Source organism: Chiloscyllium plagiosum, unplaced genomic scaffold (assembly GCF_037043375.1).
Source record: "Chiloscyllium plagiosum isolate Xiang-an unplaced genomic scaffold, Cpla_swu_hap1 HiC_scaffold_2, whole genome shotgun sequence".
Classification (NCBI taxonomy): Eukaryota; Metazoa; Chordata; class Chondrichthyes; order Orectolobiformes; family Hemiscylliidae; genus Chiloscyllium; species Chiloscyllium plagiosum.
In genome coordinates, this window is record NW_028270140.1 from 60,097,407 (window position 1) to 60,114,734 (window position 17,328).

A 17,328-nucleotide genomic window follows, 5' to 3' on the forward strand; every position below is an offset into this window, starting at 1 on the left:
CACATGGGAAATAGTCTGTAAGGTTCCCTCCAGACTTTTGCTCTCTAATTTTTCTTGATGTTGTGAGGTAATGCAATTAGGAAGTCGGATGACTTGGCAATGTGCAATTTTACACATGCGTGTTGTAGTCTGGAGGTATGGTTAGCGATGGTAGAGGCTCCGATTTCCTTTCCATCACATAGTTGACCAAGAATGTTGTACCACCTGTCATTACTGAGTGTTGATGGGATTTTCAGGTTGTTAGTTAATTTGCTCGTCCACAGAATGCACCTTTTTGACCATCAACTCTTTGGATGGGTTTAGATTCCAGAGCTTCTGGCTCAAGGTAAGAACGTTATCCACTGCGCCTCAAAATGTGAAGTAAAAGTAGATAATTATTTGATTTTTTTGTTGTGTTCAAATGATAATTGTTAAATAATTTCAGCCTGTGTCATTAAGCTATTTGTACACTAAATCACTATGATATGGATTCTAGATTGCAATGTTTATCGCTTTTCTACCACAACTCTGAATCATTCACAACTCCTCAGATACTGAAGCTGTCCATTGTCCAGATGTAGGAAGACCTGGACAACATTCAGGCTTTGGCTAATGAGTGACAAGTGACATTTGAGTCACTGAAGTGTTAGACAGTGACCACCTCCAACAAGAAAGAACCATTTCCTCATGACATTCAACAGCATTGTCAATACCAAATCCCCCATCATCAGCATCCAGGGGATGAGCATTGACCAGAAACTTAATGTGATTAGCCAAATAAATAATGGCTATGGGAGAAGATCAGAGGCTGAAAATCTTGCAGCAAGTGACTCATTCTCTGACTCAAAGCCTGTCCAAAAGGCTACAATGCACAACTCAAGACTGTCATGGAATAACTCTTTACTTGCCTGGATGAATGTCGTGCCAATGATAAGAAGCCATCTGTGACAAAGACATCCAGCCAAAGAATGTGTGACCCTCAACACACAATCACAGTAGTGTTTACTATCTACAAGATCTGCTGCACCAACTTGCCAAGCATTCTTTGACAGTACCTTTCAAACCCATGGCCTCTATCACTAGGTAGGACAAAGTTGCAGTCACACCAGAATATCACTTCCTGCAAGTTTCCTTCTAATCTACACAGCATTCTAAGGCCATTCCTTGACTGTTGTGACAAAAATATCAAACTCCCTTCTCAATACCAACCATAGAGATAGCCAGATAATTTTTGAAGATAATATGATGTAGATGATAAGAAATCTCAGGCTTGTAACAAGAAAAAAGAAAATGGCTATGATATTATCTTGTATTCACTTCCCTGTTTGCCTAAGAAGTCTGGACAGCAAATAAAATGTGTGGAAGAAGTGAAAATATTTGAAACGTGAATGCCAAGGTGTGTGCTTAAAATTCCATGTGCAGATCATAAGACACTTAAACAATGGATCTGAGCTAAAAGCAACTGAAGATTTTTTCATAATGGGCAAATGGAGAACAATAGAAGGAGGAGTCTGCCTAGTGATTATTGGATCATGGATGTCACAGAACATTTGCAGATGAGATGTGAGGATGATACACTTCACAGATTTCCAGTTAGGAGTAGCTACAAGTAGAATAGGGAGTATGCTGTATTTTTGCAACTTTATTTTTAGAATTAGGGTACCATAAATTTTTGTCACCCCTCATCGAGCACTTTGGGAAAGTAGAGCTCCTCTTCCTTAGGGTCTAAACTGTTTCCATACCATGTTAATTTCTTTGTTAAATATTGAAGTCGTCATAGACATACCAGACCATAGGGCTGCCTTCAGGAATGATGAAGGACTTATGCCAGAAACATCGACTCTCCTGCTCCTCAGGTGCTGCCTGACCTGCTGTGCTTTTCCAGCACAGCACTTTTTGACTCTGATCTCCAACATCTGCAGTCCTTACTTTCTGTCTTTCCAGTTGAATCCATAGTACATGGCACACATAACTATTTGGCCATAAATTATTATCACATTTCTTGTCTTCATCAGCTTTAACTAATTTGTCAGTGTTCAAGAGGGAGTTATTACTAGCAACAAAAATGGAAGTTTCTGGAAAAGCTCAGCAGGTCTGACAGCTTCTGTGGAGAGAAATCAGTTAACTATTTGGGTCCAGTGACCATTCCTCAGAATGTTCTGTGGAAGTGTCATTGGACCTGAAACATTATCTCTGATGCTGCCAGACCTGCTGACCTTTTCCAGCAGCTTCTGTTTTTGTTTCTGATTTACAGCTTCTGCATTCAGTTTTCAGTTGTTATTGCAAGTGCGGAAGGCCTTGAATGTGTCTTGAAAGTTAACTTCTCTAAAGGTGATGTGTGGTCATTAGTTCTTCTTTTATTCGTTCATGGGATGTAGGCCAGCATTTATCGTCTATCCTAGTTGCCTTTAAGAAGGTGGTGCTGAGCTAACATCTTGAATTGCTGCAGTCCATGTGCTGTAGGTAGACTCACAATATTGTTCGAGAGGGAGTTCCAGAATTCTGACCCAGTGACAAAATCCCTCACTGACAATATTGCTGTATAATCCCAATTTGGACGTGGGTGGAGAACACAAATGCAGCTGTTGAATTAGTCATCTAAATATTCTAGCAGGTATTTAAGTAGTGTTTTAACCAAATATCCTTAATTTTACGGCTAGCAGATCTATTCCCCAAGCTGTCAGCAACATGCCAGAATATGAAGGGCAATGTCCAACACAGATACCTTTTTTCAGTTTATTTTTATTCATGGGATGTGGGCATTGCTGTCTGGCCCATTTCTATTTGCTTGTGGATAGTTAAGAGTTCACACAGTTGCTGTGAATTGGAGTCACATGTAGGCCAGGACGTGTGAGAACAGACGTTTTTCTTTTTTAAAGGACGTTATTGAACCAGAAAGGTTTTTACAACAATCCACAGTGGTTGCATGATCACCATTAAGCTAGCATTTTATTCCATATTTTTATTGAATGCATATTTCATCACCTGCCATGGTGTAATTTGATCCACATCCCCAGAATTTTATATGGGGTACTAGCTTACTAGTCCAGTGGTATTATCACTATGCCATTGCTTTCTCTGAAACTGATAGGGTTTGACCATTTATTCTTGGAGTTCTAGCCATGGCCAGGTCAGAGGCTGCTGATCATGGCACTTCTCAGAAAGTGCTTTCTATGGCTAACAATTTGAAGTTGCTTCATCTACCTTCTACATTACTGACTTTCAGCTCCACTTCAAATTTGTGAAAATTTTAAATCAATACTCCACGTTCAGCCTTCTGTTGCTGATTTCATCAAAGCCTTTCATACTTTTAAAATTTGTACTAAATCTTTTAATCCAATATATTATTGTCTGTATTGAAGTGTAGCAAGATCTTCCTAATTTGTAAATTGATTCGCTATGAGCTGGCACATGCATCCATTCAAACATGATGTAATTTTGTACACTGGCAAGAGTATTTAGTCTTGAGTGGAAAATAGTTCTAGTTTAACTTTAAATCAAAGTTAGTAATACAGTTCAGTAATACATTTATTGTATTTTTTGTAGTATAGGGGTAGCCCATACATAGAATTATTCATCCATAAATTGTGATCATATTTCTTATCCTAATATTTAGTATATGGTTTTTCAGAACATCAATACTAATATAATTGTTGGAGCACCCAAAAGGTTGAAAAATGAAGGTCCTACAAGTGAACACTTTCTAAACAGTACTAAAAATTCAGTGTGTAAACCAAGTCTCTGATCAATGTCTACTTCTGTTCTTTACTTACAGCTACCTCTGCAAAAATGGGACTTGTCGAAACAAAATTGGCAATTATTCCAGGTGCAGGTACGGACTCATACAATTTGTCTTGTTTCCCAGTTTCTAATTAAATACATGTAACACAGTGTGGAACTGTTTGAATTTTTAGTTGCTGCAATGTTGAATTTCTACTTGTTTCTTTCATGAATGAAAACAAACACAACTAGCATACTTTCTTCTAGGTGCTGTTGGCAAAACGTATTGCTCATGTTCACTTGAGTATGTTTGAGGTCAGGAATTTGGCAGTAGGCAATAATGTTCAAGCCACTGGAACAACAGCAATAAATAGGTATTCAGACTAGCACCTAGAGAATAGGATAAAACCAGTATGACCTGAGGAGGGTATAGACAATTTGTATTTTGGAAAGGCAAATCAGAGCAGGACTTATACACTTATGGTAAGGTCCTGGGGAATGTTGCTGAACAAAGAGACCTTAGAGTGCAGGTTCATAGTTCCTTGAAAGTGGGGTTGCAGTTAGATAGGATAGTGAAGAAAGTGTTTGGTATGCTTTCCTTTATTGGTCAGAACATTCAGTATAGGTGTTGGGAGGTCATGTTGCGGCTGAACAGAACATTGGTTTGGCCACTTTTAGAATATTGTGTGCGATTCTGGTCTCCCTCCTATTGGAAGGATGTTGTGAAACTTGAAAGGGTTCAGAAAGGATTTTGCCAGGGTTGGAGGATTTGAGCTTCAGAGAGAGGCTGAATAGGCTGAGGCTGTTTTCTCTGGAGCAGCGGAGGCTGAGGGGTGACCTTTTCAAGGTTTATAAAATCATGAGGCACATGGATAGGGTAAATAGACTTGGTCTTTTCCCTGGGCTGGGGGAGTCCAGAACTAGAGGGCATAGCTTTAGGTTGAGAGGGGAAGAATTGAAAAGGGACTTAAGGGCCAACCTTTTCACGCAGAGAGCGGTGCGTGTATGGAATGAGTTGCCAGAGGAAGTGATAAAGGCTGGTACAATTACAACATTTAAAAGGTATCTGGAGGAGTATCTGTGTAGGAAGGATATAGAGGGATGTGGACCGAGTACTGGCAAATGGGACTAGATTAGGTTAGGATATCTGGTCAGCATGGAAGAGTTCAACCGAACGGTTTGTTTCCGTGTTGTACATCTCCATTACTTTGTCACTCTATAATTATTCAATAATCTGATTGGGAAAGGTGGCTTGAAATTGTGAGGTGAGTGAGTGTACCAGCATAATCTGATGGGTAATGATTATCAGTATCATTTACTAGGGCCCATGTAGAAGGAAAGTGAGCTTGGACTTGAGCAATGGTAAAAACCGTTCTTTCCGCGACTACATTGTCAGGTCCACGCCCTCTAAAAACCCACCCTTCCCTCCCGGCACCTTCCCAGCCACTGCAGGAATTGCAAAACCTGCACCCACATTCTGCCGCCACCCCCCTCCACCCCACCTCTGTCCAAGGCCCCAAAGGAGCCTTCCACATCCATCAAAGTCTCATTTGCACTTCAATACATGTCATTTACTGTATCTGTCGCTCCCGTTGCGGCCTCCTCTACATTAGGGACACAGGATGTCCACTTGTAGAGCGCTTCAGAGAACATCTCCGGGACACCTGCACCAATCAACCTCACTGGCCTGTGACTGAACACTTTAACTCCCCTTCCCACTCTACCAAGGACATGCAGTCCTGGCCTCCTCCATTGTCACTCCCTTACCACCCAATGCTTGGAGGAAGAACACCTCATCTTCTGCCTCGGGACCTTCCAACCCAATGGCATCAATGTGGATTTCACCAGTTTCTGCATTTCCCCACCTTACCCAGTTCCAACCTTCCAGCTCAGCACAGTCCTCATGACCTGTCCGATCTGTCCATCTTCCTTCCGACCTATCCGCTCCACCCTCCCCTCCAACTTATCACCTTTACCCCCACTTCCACCCACCTACTGCACTCTCAGCTACCTGCCCGCTAGCCCCACCCCGCCTCCTATTTACCTCTCCATCCCTCATTCCTGACGAAGGGCTTTTGCCTGAAACGCCGATTTTCCTCAGATGCTGCCTGACCTGCTGTGCTTTTCCAGCACCACACACTCGACTCTAATCTCCAGCATCTGCAGTATTCACTTTTGCCAAAGGAGTAGGGAGACAGCACCTGTTTCGACTAGAAACAAAGAAAACAAGAGAAGAATACCAGCATAAGCTGAGTAGGAGAAGAACAGCATCAGTAAGTAATTATGCAAGAGGAGCTGGGGATGGGTCAGGTTAAGAGTATCAGTTTGGCTTTGTAGCGAGGAGAGTGAAATACACTTCAAATACTAATATGACAATGTTATAAAGAATTTTAACTGATTTGTTAATACAGAGAGAGATGGAGGGACAGGTAGCATTGAGGTGGCAGGGAGGCTGCAGAAGGACTTGGACAGATTAGGAGAGTTGGCAAGAAAGTGGCAGATGGAGTATAATGTGGGGTAAGTGTGAGGTGATGACTTTAGTAGGATGAATAGAGGCATGGACTATTTTCTACTTGGGGAGAAGATTCGGAAGTCTGAAGTGCAAAGACACTTGGGAGTTCTAATCCAGGATTCTCTCAAGGTAAACTTGCAGGTTGAATCAGTAATTAGGAAGGCAAATGCAGTAATGGCATTTATTTTGCGAGGACTTGAATATAAAAGCAGGGATGTACTTCTGAGGTTCTATAAGGTTCAGACCGCATTTGGAGTATTGTGTGCAGTCTTGGGCCCCACGTCTCATTCCTGATGAAGGGCATATGCCCGAAATGTTGATTCTCCTGCTCCTCGGATGCTGCCTGACCGGCTGTGCTTTTCCATCACCACACCCTTTGATTCTGATTTTCAGCATCTACAGTCCTCACTTTCCCCATAACTCAGGAAGGATGTGCTGGCTCTGGAGTGTGTTCAGAGGAAGTTCCTGAGAATGGTCCCCAGATTGAAAAGCTTAACCTATGAGAAAATTTTGAGGACTCTGGGTTTATACTCGATGGAGTTTAGAAGGATGAGAGTGGATCTAATTGAAACATACAGAATATTGAATAGCCTGGACAGTGTAGATGCTAGGAAGATGTCTCCATTGGTAGGGGAGACTAGGGCCTGAGGGCATAGCCATAAAGTAAAGGGTAGACCTTATGAAACAGAGATAAGGAGAAACTTCTTCAGCCAGAGAGTGGTGAATCTATGGAATTCACTGCCATAGAAGGCTATGGGGGCCAGGTCATTGAGTATATTTAAGACTGAGGTAGATAGGTTCTTGAGTATCAAGGGGATCAAGGGTTACAGGGAGAAAGCGGGAGAATGGGGTTTGAGAAACTTACCAGCAATGATTGAATGGTGGAGCAGACTCGATGGGCTGAATGGCCTAATTTCTGCTCCTATTGTCTTATCGTCTCATGATCTTTATAGGTAATGCATGGTCAGGTCTTAGATTGTTTTTGATCACCAAATTGAATTTGACCAGACTATTTTAACAACAAAATGTAAATGCATAATCTGAATAGCCTGAAATTACTCCACACGAAATTAAAATCTCAGCAAATTCTACTTTGATTTTCCTGTGTAGAATTTTAAGCGTGCATTGTGTTTGCTATACCTTAAACACTTACTGAATGTGTTAGTGGTTGTAAAAGTAACTACTACATTGAAGTTTCATGCCACTGTTTCTCTCTAAATACCAGCTAGGGATAACTGCCAAATTAGTAAGTCATTCTTTCAATCACTTAGTTAATATATCCCCATGTGGAAGATCTATAATGTGAGAGAGCCTTGCAATCATACAGTCTATCTGGCTTCCCTTAAATTGCTGCCAAGAAATATTCCCTGTTATTGTTCTGCTTATGAATAGAAAGAGGTTCTAGTCCATGTACAGCTGGTCTGTGACCTCAGCATTGAATCATGAAGTGCATGCTGATTACTCTAGCAGTTGCCATGATTTGTCCATTTTTGACAATCCATTGTGTCACCATTACTTCAATTGCCAGGAAAACTGGATGGACAGCTGTTGGGGAATTATTACAAATCACTGAAATCTTGACTGTTTACACAATTGAAAAACGGTGGCCAACAGCTGGTAACCGATAGAATGAGGTGTCCAATGTCAGCATCATTTTGATGGACCAGAAAGTAACTTGAAGTAAAGGTTTAAATGACTTCATAGACAGGAGAATGTTAAATCCAATCTGACTAAGTTGTCAAATTTATTATTGTATGTTGCACATTTTTGCTTATTAAAAAGGCCTTGCCATAGAACAAGTGAGGGAAGATAGGCGGCGCCAACCACTGGCATAACAGTGGTTAGGATTTGAATCTCCAACTCAGAGACAAATGGTATTCCTAACATGAGGAAAGGTCATAAGGAAACATCTAAGGATGAATATTTCATTAAATACCTGCATCATAGAATTACAAAAGTAATCGTGTCATGCTCAATGCCCTTGACACCAGCATTTTCTCCACTGTGCCTAGTAGTGTTCAATAGGTTTTGGCATTGTGCTTCCCCTAAGTAAAGGTATATGATAAATAAATACAAACTGTGTTTCTTTTAAACATTTATTCAGCTGGAGGAGGAAGTGAAGTTGGCATTAGATGGATGCTCCTGCACCTACAAATGCCACTTCCATTGATGTGCTAGTTACCTGGACTTGTTTTCCCAGGATTACTTTTATTATTAGTTGTATATTTGCAATAACTGGGTTATAGGAATGTGATTTTTCTCTGAGAGACATCTCCATGTATGTCAGCTCCTGCTATTCATTTGGTGTGGGGCTGTTAGTATGGTCAAAGATGCATGTGGGTGCAGATTGATTGTCTTCAATGTTGAAGAATTGTATGATTTGGTTCTGCACCATGATGAATATAGAGAAGATGGACTGCTCTCACTTAGCATCCAAAGGCTCTAACAGCACCATTTTTGTGGCATTTCTTGAAGAAAATTATGGCTGAAGATTGAAATCTTAGGAAAACGACGTCCACTGTAGAGGGACATGGAATGGCCATGCTTGTCAAGATGATTTACAGATTATCAAATAGTCTTACAGCATTGCATAGTTACAGATGATAGAGTTATTTACAGCACAGAGGGCAGCCATTGAGTCCATGCTAGCTGTCTGTTGAACAAGCCTGCCATTTTATATAGTCCTGAACAATGTCTTATTTCTTCCAAATGCCCATCTGATTTCCTATCAAAATCGTTAATCATCTCTACTTGCATCACTTTACAAGGGCAGTTAGGGTTGTGTCAACAACTCCCATGTTCTATGAAAGAACAATTAAACAATAGCTGCTTGTTTTGTAAAAATTTTCTTCCTCTCCACAGTTGCTGCCCGACCTGCTGAGTTTTCTCAGCAATTTCTGTTTTTGTTTCCTTTTAAAGTTTGTTTTCTGCCTTCATTGAACATAACAACCTGGATCTCACAAGAAGATTACATAATTGTCTTATATATGAATCTATGTATCCATAATCTTGTGCAGACATGCTACAAGTATAATGTATATAAACTTAACATATCTTTTATTTAATCAATCAGCAAGTTTCTGTGCCATGAGGGAGATTTGCCACAATATATAAATTGGCAACCGCAGAAACAAATGCTGTGATTTTAAAAACAATGCTATCTTTTTGGAAGGCTGTTACTTTTATAGGTTAAAAGTTAATTTAATTTCTGGAACGATTTTGTTTCCTGTTATTTGTCTTTTTGCTTCTACTGCTGCAGGCTATTTCGTAAGAGTCCAGAAATGTTTGCAAATATGTTTTTAAGGCTACTATCAATACTGTTCTGTAATTGTCTGATCATAAATGTGTTGCAGTAACTTTTTCCCTGGCTATCCTCCTTCATTCGGACAATGTTTTTTTTTCATTGTAGGGAATGGGCATCTCAAGCTGGGTCAACACTTATTGCCCATCCCTCATTTCCTTGAGAAAGTGGCGATAATCTACCTTCTTGAACTGCTGCAGTTCATTTAATATAGGTAACCCCTGCTATGGAAGGAGTTTCAGGATTTCGACTCAGCTGTTGCTTCGTGTTATATTAAATAACCTGTTTCAGAACTAAAATGAAAACCGAACCAAGGACATATTCAGTATGTCAACCAGCCACACTGAATAGGAAAACAGAAACAGTAGGCTGGATTTCGTTACTGGCATCAACCCAAAGACAGGACTAAATAGAGTTTCCATGTGTACAATTGTAGCAGTGGGTTGGCTCATCCGCTTTACAGAAGATCCTGCTGTGTGGTTGAAGATGGTGGACAGGCTTCTGAAGCTGCTGGCTCAATTAGAGGTCTCTTAGGTTTTGAAGCTTTGGAAGCATCACCAAGAGAGGTGGACACTGTGTGCCTGGTCAGAGAATTCTGGTGAATCTCAGGGTGAGGCACCTCATACTGAACAGTACAAATTAACATTAAGGATAACTGAGGGGAAGCCTCTCTGATGGAATCATTGAGTCGCAGGGAGAAAACTCCCATGAAGCTTATGGTCTCCAAGCAGGGATTCACTACTTTGTGGACAAAATGTCAATATCCTGTAAAATTGCACTTAATAGGGCTTTAATTATGTAGATCAGTTGCCTGCTTTCTGAGAGTGGGCAGATGATCCGCCCTGGAAACCTCTCCATCAGCTGGACTGCATGAACATGAGCTCCCTACCATTTCCACTTATGTTCTGGCTACCTAGGATCTAGTAAAATTCTGTCCAGCATAGTCGTCTGTTCATTCAAGAGATGTGAGTATTGCCGCTATGGCTACACCTATTACGCATCTCTAATTGCCTTCATGATGGTGATGGTGAGCCACTGCATCCCTGTGGTGTATTAGATCAACACAACTGAGTGCCTTCACTTTTCTAGGCACTTCAGAGGGTGCAGTTATGGGTCAACCACATTGCCGTGGGCCTACAATTACACAAAGGAAGAGTGAAAAAGAAAGGCAGATTTCCTTCTCTGGAGGCCATTAGTGAACCAGTATTTTTCCATGACATTTTGTTAGTTTCATGGTTGCCATTACTGATACAGTACTAGCTTTATGTTCCAGAATTATTAATCAATTGGATTTAAATTGCACCAGCTGCTGTGAATTTGTGTCACCAGTAAATTAGGTCAGGCCCCTGAATTATTTAGTTAACTAATATTACAGCTATGTTATTGTCATATGAACTAAAGGTCTGTTCCCCTCTCCACAATCGCTGCTTGATCTGATGAATAGTTCCAGCTTTTGCTATTTTTATTTCAGATTTCCAGCATCCCTGCAATATTTAAATTTTCATGTCAAACTGATTGGACTGAGGAATTCAATTTAAATTAGCTGAAGTTCTTGAACAAAACTTCATATCCTTTTTTTGAGTGAGAAGGATTTGACTAATCTGATTAAATAGAAGAGGACTGTTTTAGAAGAATGTCAAAGACATAATAATTGAACTAAGAATTTATTCTGCAACTATTCCCTTTAGTTCAAGATTCTTGAGGTAATTGGTCTTGAAAAGTTGAGGTGGTTGAAATAGCTATTGTTTATTGCATAAGGGATGATTTACAAGTAGTGGAACACACTTCAAGAACCCTGTGATGATAGAAACATTGATTAAATCAACATAATTTGATAACTACTGAAATAAATCCAGAAAGCAGCATACTTGATGCACTGTGTCTATGGTATTGTTTAGGCCAAGCCCTAAATAAAATTCAATGACATTTCAACTCCTTTGGTACTCCCTTGTGTTAGGCTCCATGAACCCCTGTTTGACCATTATAGAAGTAGCAAGAATTAATTCCTCTGGTGTTAAATGTTTAATATGTACAAAATTAATATTCCTGTTAAATTGATCATGAAACAACTACTTTGAAGAGAATTCATATATCTTCTTTCCCTGGGCAGGATTCTAGTCTCTGTGCAGATCAAACTCTGTATTTTGGCATGTTTTTGTTTTGTTTTTCTTGTATTTTTGTTTTAACTCCAGGTTTCTGAGTTTGCATGTTTCAAACTATTATTGTAAACTATCCCTCGCTTCTTACATTCGACTTGGTTTCACTTGCACAGAGGTCTAGATTCTTCCAACTAATTCATTTTGACTTCAGAATGTGACAGAATAACTTCCATAAAATTTGAGTTTATCTCCTGAATACACTTATTAAATAGTAAAAGAATAAGCAAATATTAAGGAAAACATAACAAACCTCTTGACACACTGTTTGAGTATGTCCCTAGACAACATGCAGTTTACGGTTGTAGTTTGTTGCGGGGGGGGGGGGAGGGGTGGTCGAGGAGGGGAATGGGGAGGAGGTGGCAAACATGTTCAGTGACAACTAACTCAATAACTCCCAAGTTTTAGTGAGAGGGTGCATAATAATTTAGCAATTTATCATCATTGAGAGTGACCACTACTGCACTGGATTGATTTTTTAAGCACCATTGTCCATTCTGCTAAGAACCAAATCTGAAGGGTGTGTGTGGCCTGCTCCTCTCGCTTATTATGGGAGACCTCTTCCTGCCAGAGAATGCAGAAATTACTCATTCTGGATCAATGTGTTGGTGATGTTGAGGGCCTTCACAGTGTAGCTTCCTGCTATCCCTCCCCCTCACCTTCCCTTGCCTCAGTTGTCTCACTCAAGGCACTGGCAGAAGTCTGTCCAGACTTCATTTCATTCATTCAAGGGATATGGGCACTGTTCACAAACATGTTTGATGATCCCTAATTCCCTGATTTCTCTTAAGACGGTGATGGTAAGCTGTCTTCTCTAACTGCTGATTTAAGTACACCCACAGTAAAATTTCATACACTGATTGGCCTCTTAGGCAAGTTTACAAGGCAATTAAGAGTCAACTGTATTAGTAAACCAAATCAGTGTTTATGACCATCCTGTAATTTATAGCATAAATATATTTATAATATCTCATTATTGATATGAGATTTTAATTTTATCCTGAAATATTTAATGAATTTATTTTATCCACCTTGCATGGTGGAACTGGAACTGATGTCTAAGGATCGTTAGTCCAAACCTCATGATAATATTCCTTTGTCTCTGATAAGCTAACATTTAAATGTGTACCCTGAAATGGCCAGGCGAAATACTTAGCTCAGTGGCAATTAGGAATGATAACAAATCACAGCCTTCTCGGCAATGCCTGATCCTATGAAAGAATGAGGGAAAAAGTAGCGGAAGGCATTAATTGATTAACTGTCTTGAGCACATTATTAACAGAGACTTCTTCAGACAATGGATGTTAGTGAGGGAGGAGGTCATTATGTATTTTTACACCTCCCTGGGGTAATCAGGCCTTGGTAGTCCCAGAGTTGTCACAAAAAAAAAACGTACACAGAATTGACCCATTTACCTGGCTTTAAGACCCAGATTGGCAGAATGCACAGGCCAGCTTTCTATACTCAAGAAAATTAGATTAGATTAGATCCCCTACAGCATGGAAACAGGCACTTCAGCCCAGCAAATCCACACCAACCCTCCCAAGAGTAACCCATCCAGACCCATTTTCCTCTGATTAATGCTCCTAACACTATGGGCAACTTAGCATGGCCAATTCACTGACTTGCACATCTTTGGACTGTGGGAGGAAACCGGAGCACCCGGAGAAAACCTCTGCAGACACGGCAACAATTTGCAAACTCCACACAGGCAGTTGCTCAAAGCTGAAATTGAACCCAGATCCCTGGCACTGTGAGGCAGCGGTGCTAACCACTGAGCCACCATGCCGCCCCAAATTACTATTTGTTACAAATAAATAGACCCTAGTTATAGGTAAACAATTATGAAACATCAACTTATAATTCTGTTAGTTAAAACTCTAACCCCGCATAAACTTTCTCAAGTGTTTAAAGACTTAGCAGCAATCTAAGTTTGTTCAATACATCACATCAGCCCATATGACACTTTGGATACAAATTTATAGTAAAAGATCAATGATCCTGCTCCATCAGCTACCTGACAAAGAAGCAGTATGGAGCAAAGATAGTCGAGTTAGTGAATTGTTTAGCCTTGGAAATCATAAAGGGTCAATTTTGAACTTTGGTCAGTATTGACTTATCACATCCAAAGCAATAGTAATAACCCTCACAAATGTGTGTTATATGTCCTAATGCTCACTGACGACAAGATTAGGAAGTTGGCTGTTGGACTATTTGTCTGCATGTAAGGAAAAATAAATGTTTAACAAAATTGAAATATCTAGCTAGGCATTATTTTACAGCAAAAGAGTTTCAAAACTTTTTGGAATGAGAATTATGCTGTTTCTCAAAAGTTGCTTCATATGTTGCTTCATGACACATTGCAACATTATCAGCTGATTCAATTTGTACATCAACATTTCTTGACATATTTATTTCAAAACTTAAATTGCAGCAAAACTTGGAATTTCATAGATATTGATTTCAATTGAATTTCCTGTGAAGAGTTAGTATTTAAGAATAGAATAGATCATTCAACATTAGGATTGTTTGATGCCATGGCAACAATTTACATTTCTATTTGTTAAGAGCTTAAAAATGGAAAAAGAAATCAGCTTTGACTTTTCTTTTTTGCCAATGCGATAACTCATTTCTGACCTCAAATTAGATCAGCTGACTGGTATATTTTCAGTCTTTGATTCTACCCATGAGAGTGAAAGAAGAACTGTTTTGTTGAATAGAGTTCAAACTATATGTCTGATGGGAAATTAGAGTTGCATAATTATAGTTGCCTGTAAATATCATGCTGTTTGCATTTGGTGCACTAACCTATTAGGTTAAAAAAATGTTGATAGCTTTGATTTGGAGGTGCCAGTGTTGGAATTTAGATTAGATTACAGTGTGGAAACAGGCCCTTCAGCCCAACAAGTCCACACCGACCTGCTGAAGCGCAACCCACCCATACCCCTACATTTACCCCTTACCTAACACTACAGGCAATTTAGTATGGCCAATTCACCTGACCCTGCACATCTTTTGGATGGTGGGAGGAAACCGGAGCACCCGGAGGAAACCCACGCAGACACGGGGGGAACGTGCAAACTCCACACAGTCAGTCGCCTGAGGCAGAAATTGAACCCGGGTCTCTGACGCTGTGAGGCAGCAGTGCTAACCACTGTGCCACCGTGCCGCCCACCAATGGGGTGTACAAAGTTAAAAATCTCACAACACCAGATTATAGTACAACAGGTTTATTTGGAAGCACTAGCTTTCGAAAACTGGAATTTACATATGAAAGAATGGAAACCAACATGCCCATTCTAAAAGATGAGAGACTTAACAAAACAATCCAGCTCTTTTCAATATATAATTTCAGTTACATAACACTGTAAACTTTTGCTATAAATTCTGTGTCTTATGATTTTATACTCCACAACCACCTGATGACAGAGCCGTGCTCCAAAAGCTAGTGCTTCCAAATAAATCTGTTGGACTGTAACCTGGTGTTGTGTGATTTTTAATGTTGTTAGTTTTGGATGAGAATTTCTGAGGTGTACCAATCTCACTCAGAAATGCAGAGCTTACACAAGGGAAAAGCTCCGCATTTTTGACAGGAAATTTAAATACAGAGCTGCAGTTGTATTCTGATAGCTCTTGTAGCGTAGCACAATTAGGAGAAGGCAAACCACACCTTTTGGACAAAAGTTAGTTGCTGTATTCTGTGAATTTACTATCTAGCATCACAGGCAGCCACTTTGACAGCTCCTGTGAAAGAGTAAGTATGTAAGGTTGAATCCCAAGCATGTAGGGATAGGGTGCCAGGTGGAAATGTTGCCTGGGGATAAGGTACCAGGTAGCTAGGGTACTAAGTATGTAGGGTGTCAGTGAGTAAGATGGGCAAGAGAAACAGGTAAGTGACGGATTGTGTGGGATAGATTGGAATGGGTGGGAGATCCTGCCGTGAGGTGGTTCCCAGATGAGAGGGGAGGACTGTCAGGTTCCTGGGGAAGATGAGTCTAGCACAGGGTGAGGAGGGACAGGGGTCTTTCGTCTGGTAGTGAGCAAAAGAAGTTCGAGTCCAGCAATTGGGAAAAGACGGATTGTGTACCAAGAGTGTGTGGCGGATGTTGAGTCCTAGGAGGAGAGAGCTGGGTCAGGTTAAGTGACTGATGTAGGGTGGCTGCTGGCATTTAACAGGGTCTGTCTCTCTCTGTGAAGACATTTTGGCAATATCATTAAAAACATCATTCCAGATTTTAGGGAAGCACCATACTAACTTAAAACTGACAGAAGATAATCCAGTTGCAGGAGAGCATGCATTGGTTTTGGTGTGCATATGTACTTTCATAAATAGAAATTTACTCTTCTCCAAAAGAACTTACTCATAGACTTTTTTTCCTCTTAAAAGTAACTGATAATCACATACAACACGTGTTAGTGCATATCACTACATATTGAAACAAAATATTTTGTTTTCTAGTTCTTGACTTTTCATTTGTGTATTTTCTTTGCTGTCTTGCTTTTATGTTGCAACATGGGATGTGTTATCTTCTGAGAGAATGGAACTGACAGTATCTTGGCAAATCTTTAAGGGTTATTGAGGGGCAAAAATTCATTCCTGACCAAAGTTTGCCGAAATAATTTTGTCCTATGTTTTCAAATCAGGTGGCACACAGCGTCTTCCTCGTATTATAGGAGTATCCTTGGCAAAGGAACTTATCTTTTCTGGACGAGTGCTTGATGGTACTGAAGCCAAAGCAATTGGTCTTGTTAGCCATGTTGTGGAACAGAATGAAGCAGGAGATGCAGCCTATCACAGGGCATTATCTCTCGCAAGAGAATTCATACCTCAGGTACATCAAACCCAATCTTAACACTTGGCTTCAGTAGTTATTTTTAGAAGACTTTGTAGTTTTAGTCATTGTACAGATGTATTAATGTGGCTTGAAAAATATATAACTCTTATCATAATATCCACAACACTTCTGTGGTTGTACATGCTGTGCCAACATTCATTGAACATAGGCTCATCTCATACATGAGAGTTCTTTGACTCACTCTTAAATGGGTCATAATAATAAAACCACATCGCTGAACAGGAAGATCATGGGTTCAACTTGTATTTTGGGATATAATTGATATTTCAGCATCTGTCAGCCACTCTTTTGTTGAAAATGTTATCCTTCAAATGAGTTGCTACATGAAGATCCTTCCGCCTATTCTCAAGCAAAACAGAAATGAAGTGGTCATTTACCTAATTGCTGGGTGTGGTATTTGCTGCAGGCAACATGGTTACCATGTTTGCCTACAACTAATAGTTTGTACATTTTCGACAATAGTTAATTAATTTTGAAACATTTGAAGTGTGTGAATGGCACTAAAGAGATACAAGATTTTAAATTATGACTCCCCCATCCCACCCCATCCAAGTATCCCAGTCATGAGATGAATGAGATATAAAAAGTTAAATACACAAGGTTTCCATTGTGACTATGCGTGCCATTTTTGTATGCCAGCAGATTATTAGACTATCTGAGTATTTCACTTTAAAGAGGTGAAACACCTGCACTGCATTGTATTTACAGCACAGAAACAGACTACTTCTGTCAACTAGGATGCTTATGCATCCTCCGATCCTATCCACCCCCATCTTTTCCATTGTCCCTCATTTGTTTGTCTGA

General features: G+C 40.1%; 1 protein-coding gene across 4 annotated transcripts in view; it reads left to right on the forward strand.

Annotated features, from left to right (window-relative positions):
• Nucleotides 1-17,328, forward strand: part of auh (AU RNA binding methylglutaconyl-CoA hydratase) — a 340,890-nt gene that overhangs the window by 246,334 nt on the left and 77,228 nt on the right. For all 4 annotated transcript variants that reach the window (XM_043714150.2, XM_043714142.2, XM_043714131.2 and 1 more), the window contains 2 exons: nt 3,755-3,811; nt 16,313-16,500. In XM_043714150.2, the coding sequence (XP_043570085.1) occupies nt 3,755-3,811; nt 16,313-16,500 (245 nt within the window). The remainder of the gene's footprint in view (nt 1-3,754; nt 3,812-16,312; nt 16,501-17,328) is intronic.